This window comes from Cetorhinus maximus, chromosome 4 (genome assembly GCF_964194155.1).
Source record: "Cetorhinus maximus chromosome 4, sCetMax3.hap1.1, whole genome shotgun sequence".
Taxonomy (NCBI): Eukaryota; Metazoa; Chordata; class Chondrichthyes; order Lamniformes; family Cetorhinidae; genus Cetorhinus; species Cetorhinus maximus.
In genome coordinates, this window is record NC_135882.1 from 35,531,175 (window position 1) to 35,548,154 (window position 16,980).

General features: G+C 42.6%; 1 protein-coding gene across 3 annotated transcripts in view; it reads right to left on the reverse strand.

The window, feature by feature from the left end:
- The window catches only part of LOC144679568 (uncharacterized), a 237,123-nt gene that overhangs the window by 210,687 nt on the left and 9,456 nt on the right, over positions 1 to 16,980 (reverse strand). For all 3 annotated transcript variants that reach the window (XM_078540072.1, XM_078540074.1, XM_078540073.1), the window contains exon 3: positions 14,609 to 14,680. In XM_078540072.1, the coding sequence (XP_078396198.1) occupies positions 14,609 to 14,680 (72 nt within the window). The remainder of the gene's footprint in view (positions 1 to 14,608; positions 14,681 to 16,980) is intronic.

Here is a 16,980-nt window from a genome sequence, read left to right on the forward strand (position 1 = left end):
CCTGGATGCATATGTGCATAAATCATTGAAGATGGTGGAACAGGTTGAGAGAGCAGTTAATAAAGCATAAAGTATCCTAGACTTTATTAATAGGTGCACAGAGTCCAAGAGCAAAGAAACTATGTTGAACTTGTATAAGACTCAGCCAGGATATTGTGTATTGTTCTGGGCAGTACACTTTAGGAAGGATGTGAAGGCATTGGAGAAAGTGCAGAGAAGAATCACAAGAATGGTTCCAAGAATAAGGGACAGGGATGAGGAAGTTATGAAGATAGGCTGGAGAAGTTAGAACTGTTTTCCTTGGAGAAAAGAGTCTGAGAGGAGATTTTATAGAGGTATCCAAAATCACGAGAGGTCTGTACAGAATAGATGGGAGAAACTATTCCCACTTGAAAGGATCAACAACCAGCGGACACGGATGTAAAGTAATTAACAAAAGAAGCAAAAGCAATGAGAAAAAAACTTTCATGCAGCAAGTGGTTAAGGTGTGAAATGTACTGCCTGAGAGTGTGGCGGAGGCAGGTTCAATCAAAGCAAAAGGGAATTAAACTGTTAATCTTAAAAAGAAGAACATGCAGGGTTACAGGGAGAAGGTGGGAGAATGGCATGAAGTGAATTGTTCATTCAGAGAGCCAGGATGGGCAGAATGGCCTCCTTCTGCACTGTAACAAATCTATGATTCTGTGAATCTCCTCCATTTTCAACATCACTTGGAAGAAGCACTGAGAGTGGCAAGGGTGCAGAATGTACTCTGGGACTCCAATGCCCACCACCAAGAGTGGCTCAGTCGCACCATGACTGACTGAGCTCGTCAAATCTTGATATCTGCCAGATTGAAAAAACACGGGGAAAACCTACTTGAACTCACCCTCAACAATCTAACTTGCACATGCATTTGTCCATGACCATATTGGCAGGGGTGACCACCACACAGTCCTTGTGAAGACAAAGTCCTGCCTTCACTTTGAGGATGCTGTGCATCACATTGTCTGGCATAATCACCGTGCTAAATGAGAAAGATCCAGAACAGACCTAGCAGCTCAAAAATGGGCCTCCATTACATGGTGTAGGCCATCACCAGCAGCCAAATTGTATTCAACCACAATCTGTAACTTCATGGCCTGGCATATTCCTCACTCTACCATGACCATCAAGCGAGGGGATCAACGGTGGTTCAATTAGGAGTGCAGGAGAGCCTGCCAGGAGCATCACCAGGCATACCGAAAAGTGAGATATCAACCTGGTGAAGCTACAACACAGACCACATGTATGTCAAACAGTGGAAGCAGCACACAATAGACCAAGCCAAGCAATCCGACAGCCGATCAGATCAAAGCTCTGCTCTCCTGCCATACACAGTGAATGGTGGTGGACAACTCAACAATTAACTTGAGGAGGCGGCTCCACAAATAACCCCATCCTCAATGATGGGGGAGCCTAGCACATCAGTGCAAAAGACAAGGCTAATGCATTTGCAGAACTTCTTGCGCCAGAAGTGCCAAGTGGGTGATCCATCTCAGCCCCCTCCTGAAATCCCCAGAATCACAGATGCCAGTCTTAAGCCAATTAGATTCACTCCATGTGATATCAAGAAACGGCTAAAGGCACAGGGTACTGCAAAAGCAATGAGCCTTGACAACATCCTGGCAGTCGTACTGAAGACTTGTGCTCCAGAACTAGCCACGTCCCTAACCAAGCTTTTCCAGTACAGCTAAAAAACAGGCAACTGGCCGACAATGTGGAAAATTGTCCGCAAAAAGCAGGACAAATCCAGTCTGGTCTTCTACTGCCCCATCAACCTACTCTCGATTATCAGCAAAGAGATGAGCAATGTCATCAACAGCGCAATAAAGCAGCGCTTGCACAGCTTGTTTGTCCTTCAAGGCAAAGATGACCATGTTTATTATCTGGGGTGTTTGGTAGGGTTCAGGTGGGTACGCAGACAACTGTAAGGTTGATCCGTGTCTGGAAGATTCTGCTGCAAGTAGGACAGGATGCTGAAAATGTTGAATTATTAATTATTAGTTTTGAACGAGTTGCTGGCTCACGAGTTCCTCTCCTTGCATTTCCTCTGTGCTTCTGACATGCGCTTGCTGTCAAAGGAGGCCGGACCATTTTTTATTTGGTTGCACCAGGTCCAGCTATCCTGGGCGAGCTTCTCCCACAACTTGAAGTTAACACCAAAACTCCTAAGCGAAGTCTTCAGAGTGTCTTCATAGAACTTCATTTGACTGCCATGACAGCGCACTCCAAAATCAAGTTCTCCATAAAAGCAAGTGTCAGGCATTCTGGCCAAATGGCCAGCTGAACTCAGTTGTGACCGTCTCAATATGGTATGGATGCTTGGCATGCCAGCTCAGGTGAACACCTCAGGTGGCTGGTATTTTGTTCTGCCATCTGATCTTCAGAAGCTTCTGAAGGCAGCTCAAGAGAAAGTGGTTGAGCTTCTTGGCATGACACTGGTATACTGTCCAACTCTTGCATGCGTAGGTAGAGCAGAATGGGCAGGACTATTGCTCTTTAACTTTCAGTTTGGTGGGCAGATTTATTGCTCTTCATTCTCAGACTGATGTTCAAAATCTGTCGAAGGCTATACTCGCTTTGACAATTTTTGCATGTGTCTTGTCAATATATACAGTGTGCTGCAGAGACTCAACTACTGCTGACAGGTTCTGGTCATGTACTAAAACCTTGGATTCGAGATAGGGCTTTCCAGGTTAGAAAGGCAGAAAACTGGTTGTTGGTGATTAAATGGCTCAACGCACATTTCCAGGGGTATGCTGACACATTACCTCAGTTTTCTTCGTGCAGATTGTAGCGCCGAAATTGTTGCATGCACAGCTCTGAATTGGCAGCTAGCGCACAAGTCATCGGCAAACAGGAAATCGCAAATATGTCCTTGGAGGCCTTGATCCTTGCCTGGAGTTGTCTCTGCTTGGGCAGCTTCCTTTCAATGCGATATCTGGTCTTGTTGCGAGGATCACCATCATTGAAGGCATCGAAGGGCATGTAGGAGAAAAACATGCTGAAGACGGCTAGTGTGGGCACTCAACCCTGTTTCACTCCATTGGTGACTGGGAAACAGTTAGAGGACTCACCATCATCTGTCCTGTGAGCATGCCATCATGGAACTGTCAAACCATTGTGAGGAGTTTCTCAGGACAACTGAATTTCTCAATTACCTTCAAAAGGCCCTCACGGCTGACTGTGCCAAACGCCTTGGCCTGGTCAACAAAGGTTATGTCGAGGTCCATTCTCTGTTCTTGGCATTTCTCCTCCACCTTTTTCTGAAACCGCATTCGCTCTCTAGCAGCAGATACTGGTAGAAATGTTGAACAAAGTGGTTCAGAAGGGTTCTGGTGGAGATTTTGCCAGCGATGGAGGGGAGTGAGAGTCCTCTATGATTGTTGCCAGATTGGCAAATTCCTTTCTGCTTGTACAGGCAGACAATGGGGGCATCTTCGTATTCTTGTGGGATGGTTCCTTGCTCCCACATAGACCGAAAGAGCTCAGTGAGCTTCTTGATCAGGCACTCACCTGCAGCCTTGTCGACCTCAGCTGGGGCAGCATCAGCTCCTGCAGCTTTGTCACTAGACAGGAGTTTGATTGCATACATTGTTTCTAACAGCGTGGGAGAGGCAACCAATGGCAACCTGTTGATTGCTTCTTCATTAATGGATGAAGGCTGATTTAGGATGTGTCTAAAGCGCTCTGTCCATCTTTCTGGAATTTAAGTTTTCTGTGAGCAGTGTTGACCCGTCAGCACCAAGAATTGGTGATGAACAGTAGACTTGGGCCCGAAGACAGATTTCACAGCATCACAGAATCTCTGTGGTCTTTGTGGCCAACATATGATTGAAGTTCAACAGCTTTCTGGTTCACCTGGCTTACACGGCTTGCACTGGACAATCCTACAGATGTTTTGATAGGGATCGTGCTTGGATAGTGATGACCTGTCACTGAGGCAAATCATGCTGAGGTGTTGTTTCTCCTCCAGTCTGGCTTACCTATTGTTTTCACCAAACCAATTTTAATACTTACAAGATGCAGGGACAAAGGCCTCTAGAGCAATGGATACACTATAATCTTGAAGCTCACCCAGTCATCCTCGAAGCAGTGAGTGTTCATTTTCGTTGTACACATGCAGCTCCAGAGTTTATCTCAGAGGGATCCCTTCATGTGCCTTGAAACACTGAGATGTTTCTGGACCTTCATGCCCAGGGAGGTGTCTAGGAGGATAGATCTTAATGTTTAGTTTTGAAATGACCTGACAGTGGTCAGTCCAGCTGTCTGTGCCACACATGTTTTTTTTTTTTACATGCACATTCTGCCTGTCATCACCAAGCAGAGGGACAAAGTCAATTAGATGCCAATGCAGAGACTGGGGGTACATCCAAGACGTCATGTTGCAATTAGAAAGGCAGAAAACTGGTTGTTGGTGATTAAGAGTTCATGCTCAGCACACATTTTCAGCAAGAGGAAACTACTGCTGTTAGAACTATCAACCCTGTTTTTCCCAACGACCCCTACCATACCTGATGATCTGCACCAACTCTGACATTGAAGTCACCAAAAATGATTAGCTTGTCGGACTTTGACACAGTAGCAAAGAGTGGAGGTCATCATAGAATTTATCATTGACTTCATCAGAGTTAGTCATGGTAAAGGCATACACGCTGTTGAGAGTTGCTTGCCTGTTGTTATGCAAGGGGAGTTTAAACACCATCAGCCTATTATCACCCCTCTTGGGAAGGCAAGTCAACTTACTGGCAGGATGGCTCATCACAGCAAAGCCAACTCCAGCTTCATATCATTCTTCTTTTCCATAGCCACTCCAAAAGAATGTGCAACCCGCACCGACTTCCTGTTTTTGTTGCTGACACTTCTCAGTTAGGCGAGTCTCACTGAGGGCAGTGATCTGGACATTGTACCTAGCCTGCTCTCTGCTGACAAGAGCAATTCTTCTCTCATGTTGTTTGACTGTGGCATTGTTCATGGGGGTGCACACATTCTACACGCCAATGGTGACCGATGTCACCTGTACTTGTTTTTTCGAGATCAACTTATGACCACTTAGATAGGATCACTGCCAGCTGTGGCCTGCTATCCATGGAGGTGAAGCAGACAATGTTTAGGACACCTTTTCTAGCCCCTTCCTCATACTAGGGAGGGGAGCACTGAATGGGTTACTCAGTCACTTGGGGGCTGCCGAGTTGGGAACATAGGAGAAGGAGTAGAGCATTTGGCCCTTTGAGTCTGCTCCGCCATTCAATAAGACGTGGCTGATCTGGTTGTAGTCTAAGCTCCACTTTCCTGTTTAGGGCCCATAACCCTTGACTTCCTTGCCTAACAAAAAAGCTGTCTAACTCAGCCTTGAATAAATTTAAAGATCCAACCTCCACTACTTTCTGTGAAAGAGAATTTTTCCTTTCGGATAAAAAAATTCTCCTTCGCGGTCTTAAAAAGGAGAGCTCTTATTTTTAAACAATGTTTTCAGTTTTAGTCTCCCCCACAAGAGGAAACATCCTCCAGGCCCCTATCAAGTCCCTTCAGGATTTTATATATGTTTCAATAAGACCACCTCTCATTCTTCTAAACTCCAATGGGTATAGGCCTAATCTGCTCACTCTTTCTTCATAAGATAAGCCCTTCATCCCAGGAATGAGTCTGGTGAACCTTCTCTGAATTGCTTCTAAAGTAATTATATCTTTTAAAGTCAGGAGGCCAAATTTGCACACAGTACTCCAGAGGTCGTCTCACCAATGCAGTAAAACTTCAATACTTTTATATTCCATTCCTCTTGCAATAAACGCCAACATTCCATTTCCCTTCCTGATCATTTGCTGTACTTGCATACTAATTTTGTGATTTGTGTACTAGCAAACCTAGATCCCTACGAACCACCAAATTCTGCAATCTTTCTTCATTAAATGGTAGACTGCTTTATCTATCCTTCAAAGTGGACAAGTTTACATTTTCCCACATTATATTCCATCTGCCAAATTTTTGCATACTCACTTAAACTGTTTATATCCCTTTGCAGAGTCTCTACCTCCTTTTGACAACTTACTTTCAATGGCAAATTTAGCTACTATATATTCAGTCCCATCATTCAAATCATTGATATAGATTGTAAATCGTTCCCCTTCTTTCCAGTGAAAAACAACTCTATGGCCTGAGCCCCCGTGTGCAGGTTGGTAGCTACAGCTTCCAGTGAACCCACATCTGCTTTGTCGCTTACCCATTGCCACAGGACTTGTGACAGATAGATGATGGAAGGAAGATGGTGAACATGACTTGTGCGCGAATTGGATTATAGTGACAGGTGAAGGAGTGGCACCTCTCACAAGCAGGCTTTTTGCAGTGGTTCATTCTGTATTGGTCCTCTCCTCCACCCAGTGCTCACCTGTGGCTCCAAGTTGTTGTTACCATGTGTCAGAGGCCACACCCTGGTGCACCACTTCGACGGGCAGGCCAAATCAGGTGAGAGTAACCATTGAGTCCCTTAAGCTCGGCAACTTAAGGATTTGTTTACCCTAACATCTGGTAGACTGGGCAGACAAGGCCAATATGAGGGCCAATGGTTTTGAAGGTGGGTCAGCACCATCTTGTGGAATACAAAGCTCGGCAAGACACAAAAGACATCCTGGTCACCCAAGGCATCCAGATGTATCTCCAGCTGTCTAGACTCATCTTAACACTGGGCCAAGATAGATCAGGACAAGAGAGTGAGGCTGATTATGTGCAACTCTCCCTCATTATACACAGCAAAAACCTGCTCAACGGTGCTCAGTTTGGGTTCCACCAGGACCAGTTTCAGCCTTGGTCCATACTTAGCAGCCAACATGGGGGTTGGGAATGGTTCCCTGCTCCCACAGGAGTGGGCGGTTAGCAGTTTATGAGAAAGGACCGAGAGAGAAGATGGGCACAAGTGAAAATGGGAAAAAAACTAGAAAAAGATACAAGTTCCAGGTTAGATGAAGGGCGGAAATACTTAAAAGTTTAATAGTTTTGAAGCATTTTAAGACAACCTGAGCAATTGTAAAGGCACCACATAGATGCAAGTTTGTCTATAAATGGGGTAAATTTGAGAGCAAGGAAACTAGGCTCCAATATTGAGGAAAGGATATTAAGGTACCACAACCAAGCTCAGCTTAATAAAGGTTTTATTTTTATTTTAAATCGTACATACCAAGATCAAAATTTATATAGTATACATGTTGCCAGCAAGTCTCTGAAATTCCCCCATAATCTGAATCCACACTGTTATGGATGGGGAGTTCAGGTGTGGGGTAGTTTCTCCCTTTTCTCACCTCTCAGCTGACCACAACAATTTTAGAAAAGGAGCATTTTAACTCCTTGAGCACTATGACTTTAAAGAACAGACACACCACAGGCTTTGTAAGTTTAAATCAAAAAGGTTAAATATTTATTTTTCCACAACACCCAACAATCACAACAAACATCCACTCCTCGCACACAAAAAAATGCATATGAAAAGATGATTTCTTAAGATGTAGCATGCACTTCATTTACCTAAAGGGTAAAAGAAATAGGGTCACTTTTTTAAACAATCCTTAAGATGGTAGTTGAAATATTGCAGACCTGAAAGATTCTCTCTTGGTTCACTGGTAGTTTCTGCCTTTTTTCAGACAAAATTGTGGCCAAGATCTTGTAGTAACAATTTATAATCCTGCAAGTAAAACAAATTAGCCCCACTTCACTGATTGAGCTGACTTTCTTTCTGAAGCAGGGTTCAATCTTGTACTGGGCGAGAGATGGTTTCCCTCTGATCCAGATTGATCCACTGGGCTGCTCTTGTGGATTAAAATGATACTGGCTATCTCGAGCCATATTCAGTCATGTGACAACAATAACAATGTATTCCATTGTCCACACAATGAATTGATTGTAGATGTAACTGACACAATTGAAAATGAATGATACCCCATCAACATTCCAGAAATGAGTAGCCTCTTGAATGTCTTTATTTGAAATCCTATCTTAATGGGGCCAGCAAGTCTTGTTACTTTAAGTCTCTTCAATTGAAATGGAGAGGGCAGTCACCTGGGAAGGCCACTTACATTTAAATGCCTTTCCAATGGCATGTCCAGACATGAAGTTGGTCCCTGTCTGTAGAAACCACAAAAGTCACCTGACCCTAAGCATCCACCTTCCTAGTAGGTTTTATGGACATACAGCATGGCCGTGACAACAGTGACTTTGGAAATAATTTCAAAAAAATTAAATGCACCTACTTTGCAAAAAGGAATAAATTTCAAAAACAAATTTTATTTAATGCACAGTTTTATTGATTCTCCAAGGCCAAGATTACCATCTCCACAGTTAGGCAGCACTTTCACAGGTGCAAATTGCAACAGATGCCACAAGTGAGCACACAGGTTGAGGTGGTGTTCCTTTTAGAACTACATAGCAGATAGTGTCAATAGGCACTTTCTGAGTTAAACCAAGAATTTTTATGGCTTTTTACTACTTACTGAAAGCGAAGATTTTAGGTGAACTTGCATCTCAAAATAAAATAATGCAGTTCATTTTCTTAGCCTAGACAGATCGACAGATCAATGAGCACTGGTGGATGAGAAGCACTAAAGGTTGAAAAAACTCAAGTCTTTATCCAACATCTATACATGCAATTTCTTTCAAATCCCACTGACAGATCAAGGAGAAAACATGATAGGTTTTTCCTTTCCGCAGATTTCTTGAGACTGGTTGCAGCGTTTCACCCATGAATTCAGTTCACTTAGCAAGACTAGGCTTGGAACTTGAGACCTTTGACTGTAACCTTCAGCAATGGCTTCCCTTTCCACATATCACATCTGGTATCTACCAACAATCTATCCTTGGTTCCCACCTTGTTCCCATCTATATTCTGGAGCCTCAGCAACATCATCCACAAGCACAATGTTTGCTTCCACATGTCCCTTGATGACTTTCAGCTCTACCTCACCTCAATCTTTTTCGAACCTTCCATTATCTCTGTATTGTCAGGCTACTTGTCCAATCTTTAGTAGAGACATTTCCAAAAATTAAACATTAGGAAGACCAATAATTTTGTCTTCTGTGCCCACCATAAACTCTGCTCCCTAGCTACTGACATCATTCTGCTCCATGGCCAAGGCTGCATCAGACTGTTGCAGATGATATAAAAATTGGTTGTACGGTTGATGGTAAGGAAAAAAGCTACAGATAGCAAGACTACTCAGGTGGGCATAAAGGCAGCAAATGGAATTTGATCTGGAGAAGTACAAGGTACATTTGGGAAGGGCAAACAAGGCAAGGGGATACACAATAAATGTTGGAATACCTAGAGGAACAGAGGGCCTTTGTCCACAGATACCTGAAGCTAACAGGGCAGGAGCACACAACAGAAGAACAGGGAGGTTATGTCAGAAGTATATAAAGCACCAGTTAAGTCCCAGATAGTGTACTGCGTACAGTTTTTGTGACCGCATTACAGTAAGATCTCACTTAAAATTGTGGTTATGTTCCTGAAAATCAGGACTTTAAGCAAAACTTTAAGTGAATCATAGGTTCCCATAGGAATCAGTGATAAAGTTAGGTTCCTTTGGATATATCTCACCCAGAAAAGACAATATACAAGTTAAAATAATGTATCTTACATGTACAGCACTGTGCATTCCTAGCTGAGATAACTGGTAAAATAAAACACATCACTTACTATAAAAGAAATACTGTACAGTACAGTATACAATAAAACACAAAGATTGACGAGGTCCCATCTATTGGCAAAAGTTGGTTGGTGCAGGGCTGAAGGCCCTGAACTACCGCACTGGCCAACTTCTGCCACTAGATGAAGCCCAGGCATTCAGCATGAGGAAAGCCAGCAGCGAGGATAAGAACAGGCCCCTGGGCCTAAGGTAAGAACAAAGGGCGGGTAGGCCAGGGAGTCAAGGGCAGGAAACAACATTGGGAGCCAAAGGCAGCAGCAGTGCGGGGAGGGAATAGAGTGGCCAAGGGCCAGAGGGGAAGCGCTGCAGGAAAGGATTTGTGAGCGGGCAAGCCACACAAAAGAGGAAGTCTGAGCCAAACAATGTTAAAGTGAAACTACATTAAATAAGGCAACGTTAAGTGAGGACTTATTGGACAGGAAGGATGCGATTGCAGTAGAAAGGGTATAGCGGTGATTTACAAAGACGTTGCCAGGAATGGAGATCTTTAGCTATGAGGAAAAATTGCATAGGCTGCGTTTATTTCCCTTAAAACAGAAGAGGCTAAAGGGAGGTGTAACTGAGGTACGCAAAATTGTGAGGAATCTGGATAGAGTGGATAAGAAATAACTTATTTCTCTTAGCAGAGAGATCATTAACCAGAGAACAAACATATGAAGAAATTAGCAGAAAGATTATTGTGAAGCTAAGGAGATTTTTTTGGAACTCTGCTTGAAAGGGTGGTAGAGACAGAAATCCTCATCGCGTTTTAAAAATACTCAAAGATGCACCTTAAGTGCTATGACCTACAGGGCTACGGATCAAAAGCTACAAAGGAGGTTTAGGCTGTATAGCTCTTCAGCTGCTGGCACAGACACAATGGGTCGAATGCACTTACATGGCCATAAATTTTCAATGTTTCTAGGTTTCAATATTCATAAGCTTGTTGTTCTATATGACCAGAGCTGTGCTTCCAACCCAATGTTCTCTCCAACACCAACAACGCCTACTTGTACCTCCATAATATCAAACATTTCTGGAACTACCCCAGCCTTGGTTGTTATTTATGAACACACGTATACATGAATTAGGAGCAGGAAGTAGGCCATTTAGTCCCTCAAGCCCACTCTGCCATTTGATAAGATCAGATGGTGACCTCAACTCTACTTTCCAGTCTAACAGGAAAGACTCCCTTGTCAATCAGAGTCTATCTAACTCAGCCTTCAAAATATTCAATGACCCCACCTCAACTTCCCTCTGGGGAAGAGAATTCCACAACCTTAAGACTTTCAGAGTAAAAGTTTCTCCATCTTAAATGGGAGACCCTTTATTTTTAAACTGTGCACTCTAGTTCTAGTCTCTCTCATCCCTTCAGCATCCACCCTGTCAAGTCCCCTCAAGATTGTATATGTTTCAATAAGTTCACCTCTTCTCTAAACTCCAATGGATACAGGCCCAACTTGTCCAGCCTTTCCTCATAAGACAGCCCCTTCATCCCAGCAATCAGTCAAGTGAATGTTCTGTGCACTACTTCTAATGCTATTATATTTTTTAAATAAGGAGGCCAAAACTGCACACAGTACTCCAGATGTGGTCTCACCAATGCTCTGTACAGCAATAGAAAAACTTTCCTACTTTTATATTCCATTCCCCTTGCAACAAATGACAACATTCCTTTAGCTTCCTAATCACTTGCTGTATAAACAAACTAACATTTTGTGATTTATAGGGCTGCATCTTCCGGTCAGCGAGCGGGGGGCAGGGCCCCCTCACCAACGTGTAAAATGACACGGGATGACGTCGGGCATTCATCCCGACGTCACCCCGCGTGATTTAGATATTCAGTTCGGCAGGTTCGCAGCCAAAAGGCCATTAAAAAAGTAATTAAAATGATTAATGGACCTGCCTGCGCAACCTTAAGGTTGGCGGGCAGGCGAAGAGCCCAGGCGGCCTTCAGAAAAAACATGAAACCTCATCCACGGGCAGAATGAGGTTTCATGAGGGTATTAAAATTTTTATAAAATGTTTAAATAGAAAAAATTGACATGTCCCAGCTCATGTGTCACATGAGGGGGCATGTCAGGGAAAGTTTTTCTAACCTTCAAAAAATTTTCATTGCTTCCACCGATCTCCCTGAGGCGGCACTTTATCTCCAGGAGATCTGCGCACTCTTTTGCGTGCATGCGCGAAAGGATGCACTCCGGCCCAGGAAATCCCCCCCTCCCTGCCCACACAGAAAGCGCACAACGCTTCCGAGCGGAAGTCACACTGGGCGGGCTTTAATTGGCTTGCCCACATAAAACGGTGGCATACCCCCAATCGGGGGCTGATCGGGAACCCGCCTGCCTGCGCCTGCTCCCGCACATCTCCCCCCCAACAGGGGGGAAATGCTGCCCATGCATTAGGCCACCCAGACCCTTCCGATTCGCAGTTTCTCTGCCTTACCAGTACTTTCACCATAACTTCCAAGCTTTTATACTCAATGAACTCAATGCATCTATTTATAAAGCCCAGGATCCTGTATATCTTATTAACCATTTTATCAACCTGCCATGCCAACCCTCTCCAAGCTTTTATTAATTTGAGACACAACTATTCCAATGCTGTCCTGGTCAATGTCCCATCTTCCACCCTCCATAAATTTGTACTCATCCAAAACTCTGCTGCCTATTTCCTAGCTCACACCAAGTGCTGTTCACCAGTCACCCATGTGTTTGCTGACAAAGATTGGCTCCTAAGGGCTTTGATAATTAACTTCTCATCTTGGCCCAGATTTTGCTGCAAGTCGCAAAGGAATGGCTTTCATCATTCACCTGACGTATAGTTGCCCACTGAATTTCAACAGGCCTGACAGCAGAGATTTCTAGATATCTGCCACCGGCTTGAATTCTGCACCCTCTACAGGAGACCTTTGAAGACTGTGAACAGGTCAAGAAACAGGAAAGCTGTTCAATCAATTAGATTGAAGAATCCTCTCAGATAGCAAAAGTAGCAAGTAAAAACTGGAAATATAACTTAACTTTAAATCATTGTATAGGTGCAAAATAATGATGGGGTCATACACAGAATTAGGGGAAAGGCAGGAGAGCAAAACAAAACTGTTTAAAATTTACTTGAATTTTTATTTTTTAAAAATCAATATTAATGTTCTTCTGGGTGAATATCTACATATGTAAAATTAATTTTTCAGGGCCAGAGAGGCTGTTCAATAGTAATTATGACTTGCCATACCATTAAAAATTAATTTACTCCTGACCGAACTAGACTTAAGATTTTCAAGGGTCTTTAGTGTGATAATAGTGTATAATTAGCCTAAGTCCATGCCTCACCAGTAATTTCACCATAACTTCCAAGCTTTTATACTCAATGAACTCAATGCATCTATTTATAAAGCCCAGGATCCTGTATATCTTATTAACCACTTTATCAACCTGTCATGCTGCGTTCAACAAATTGTGCACATATACCCTCAGGTCTTCTGCTCCATCGCCATATCCTCACAGTTCACAATTCTTCCAAGTTTTGTGGTATCTGCAAATTTTGAAACTGCCCTGCACTCTGAAGTTGAGGTCATTAATATAAATCACAAAAAGCAGTGGTCCTAGTACCCCACTGTATACCATCCTCCAGATCGAAAAATATCTGTTCACCACCACTCTCTGCTTCCTTCAGCCAACCTTGCATCCATGCTGCCACTGTCCATTTTAATCCATAGACTTTACTGACAGGCCTTTCATGAAGCACTTTATCAAACACGTTTTGGAAGTCCATGTACACCACCTCATTAAGCTTTTCTGTTACCTCATCAAAAACTCAATCAAATTAGTTAAACATGATTTGCTTTGAACAAATCTATGTTGGCTTTCAAATTTTCATATTAATCCACATTTGTCCAAGTGACTGTTAATTTTGTGCCAGATTATCGTCTCTGAAAACTTTCTCACCACTGATGTTAAACTGACCAGCCTGACTGGGTTTATCCTTACACATGTTTTGAACAAGGGCATAACATTTGCAATTCTAATGTCCTCTGGCACTACCACTATATCTAGGGTCATCATAACCAGTGCCTCTGCAATTTTCACCCTTACTCTCCTCTGTATCCATGGATGTACCTGATCTGGTTCTGGAAACTTAATTTGAAGTACAACCAGCCTTTCTAATACCTCTATCAATTTTTAGCCCGTCCAGTGTCTGAGCTGCCTTCTCTTTCGCTATGACATTGACAACATCTTCTTCCTTAGTAAAAAATAGATGCAAAGTAGTAATTTACTACCTCAGCCATACCCTCTGCCAGATCCATTCTCTCCCCAATGAAACTGGTCCTCCCCCAATTAACTATTTTCAATCTTGATTGTTCCTTGTCCTTATCCATAGCCAACATAAGCCTTATGATATATGATCACTCCCCTAAATGTTCCTTTACTGGCATATGATCCACTTCACCCACCTCATTTCCCAGAACCAGATTGAACAATGCCTTCTTCCATGTTGGGAGTGGAAACACACCAATGTAGAAAATTATCCTGGACACATTTTAAAAACTCTTTCTCCTCTGTCACTACTACCATCCCAGTCTATATTAGCAAAATGAAAGTTCTCCATTATAACTACTCTATAGTTCAATTACATTTCTGGTGGCAGAACGGCTCACATTGTAATCCAGAGCTGCAGCTGTGTCCATGTTCCTGCCAGGATGCAAATTGACCTAGTACCTCAACAACCAACACTCTTTACAGTAACACTGTGGAACCTTTCTCATTTTCAACAAATATTGCTGTGGACCTGAGATAAACAATCATTTTTTTCATTTCTCCTGTTCTCTCCCTTGTTTTCTAAATTTTTCAACTTCCCACAGAACAAAAAGTAAATGATTACACTGTAGCAACAAATCTGAACAAATGAAAATTCTTACTTACCAACAGGATGCCCCTTCCCTTGGCAGTTTAAATACAATTTCTGACCCAGTCCAATGTCGACCAGCTCACCTTCTGTCAACAAATAATATCACACTTAAAAGCTTTAGGACCATGACATTTTCAACATTGAAAATAATTACAAAAATCTAACTTTGCATGAACACCACTTGAAAAATGCAGCAGCAAATTAAGAATGTAAGAGAAAAAGAGGGACAAAGAAAGAGCAGATCAAAAGAGAGAGCAAAAGAGACAAATAAAAAGACCTTTTTATTTCAAATTTTAAATTTGTCATCTCAAAAATCTCCTAAAACAATTCACAACCTGAAAGAATAAGACTCTACACCATTAGTTGTTCACTTTATGGGTAAGAGTAGTTAATCGGCAGTCATTAACAATTATTACATTGTTAAAAGATACATACGCTGTTAATTAATGGTCTCCAGTGTAGTACTGAGAGAATATTTCAGCTGAGACGGTAAACCAAGGCCCCATCTGCCTGCTCTGTAAAAGATCCTATGGCATTATTTCGAACAATGGAAGTTATCGTCAGTGTCCTGGCCAATATTTATCTTTCAATCAACATGAAAAAAAACATATTAACTGGTCATTATTACATTGCTATTTGTGGGAGTTTGCTGCACACAAAATTAGCTGTCGCATTTCCTGTATTACAACACGTCAAAAATACATCATTGACTGTAAAGCGCATTGAGACATCCGGCGGTCATGAAAAGCGCTATATAAATGTAAACCTGCTTTTTTTCCCCTCTAATGATGTCCTGGGGCTGAGATGATTAACTTCCATCAGCTATAAACACCTTGCTTTGTGCACGGTATGACTTCAGCCACTGCAGGGTTTTCCCCCTGATCCCCACTGACCTCAATTTTACTAGAGCTCCTGGATGCCACACTTGGTCAAATGCTGACTTGATGTCAAGGACAATCACTCTCACCTCACCTCTGGAATTCAGCTCTTTTGACTACTTCTGGGGAAAAACTGGAATGAGATCTGGATCTGGGCCTGGTGGTGCTGATGGAACCCAAAATAGGCATTGGTGAGCAGGTGCCACCTAATAGCGCTGTCAATGGCTCCTTCCATTCACTTTGCTTATGACTGAGTGTAGGTTTATGGGGCAGTAAATGGCCGGATTGGATTTGTCCTGGTTTTTGTGAACACGACATACCTGGACAATTTTCCAAATTACCAGGTAGATGCTAGTGTTGTAGTTGTACTGAACTAGCTTGGCTAGGCGTACAGCTAGTTCTGACCACAAGCCTACAGCCAGGATGTTATCGAAACCCATTATCTTTGCATCCAGTGCAGTTTCTTGATATCATAGGAAGTGAATTCAATTGACTGAAGACCAAGATCTGTGATGCTGGGAATCTCAGAAGGAAGCTGAGATGGATCATTCACTTCTGACTGAAGATAGCTGCAAACACTTCAGCCTTGATTTTTGCACACATGCTTGGTCCCATCAATATCAGCAAAATGAAAGTTCTCCGTTATAACTACTCTATAGTTCAATTACATTTCTGGTGGCAGAATGGCTCATATCATAAACCAGTGCTGCAGCTGTGTCCATGTTTCTGACAGGATGCAAATTGACCTACAGTCACACTGTGGTAAGTTTCTCATTTTCAACAAATATTGCTGTGGACCTGAAATAAGTAACCTTTTTTTTTAAATTTCTCCTGTATCAAGCTTCTTTATGGTTTCCTCCCTTGTTTTCTATGTTTTTCAACTCCCCACAGAACAAAAAGTAAATGATTACACTGTAGCAACAAATCTGAACAAATTAAAATTCTTAGTTTAATTGTTTACCACAATTCATGATTGGAAGTGACATGAGAGGTTTGATCTGATGGTTGTAGGATTGCTAGCTCTTATCTATAGCATGTGCTTCTGCTGTTTAGCACGTATGTACTCCTGTGTTGTAGTTTCATCAGATTGGCATCTTATTTTTAGGCATGCCCGGAACTATTCTTCGGTTGTTCTTCCACACTCTTCACTGAACCAGATCGCTTGATTTAATGGCACTGGTAAGATTGTCAGTTATGCCAGGTCATGAAGTTGCAGATTGTGGTGAAAATCCATTCTGCTTCATATGATGGCCCACATCGCCTCATGGGTCTGTTTGAAATCCAGTTTATTTAGAATATTAATAGTGTCACACATGGTGGAGGTTGGCCTTCATGTGAAAACGAAAATGTAATTCTTATGACTGTATCACACTTACACGGAGTAAAACGATCTCCATTGCACAAAGATTGGGAACTGCAGCTGTTGGGGATGGGGAGGAGTCAGAAATTGGGGCCTTCAAATCGCAGGAGAGTTTGGGGGCTCTTGGGGGCTTTGGTGAACTTGTGTG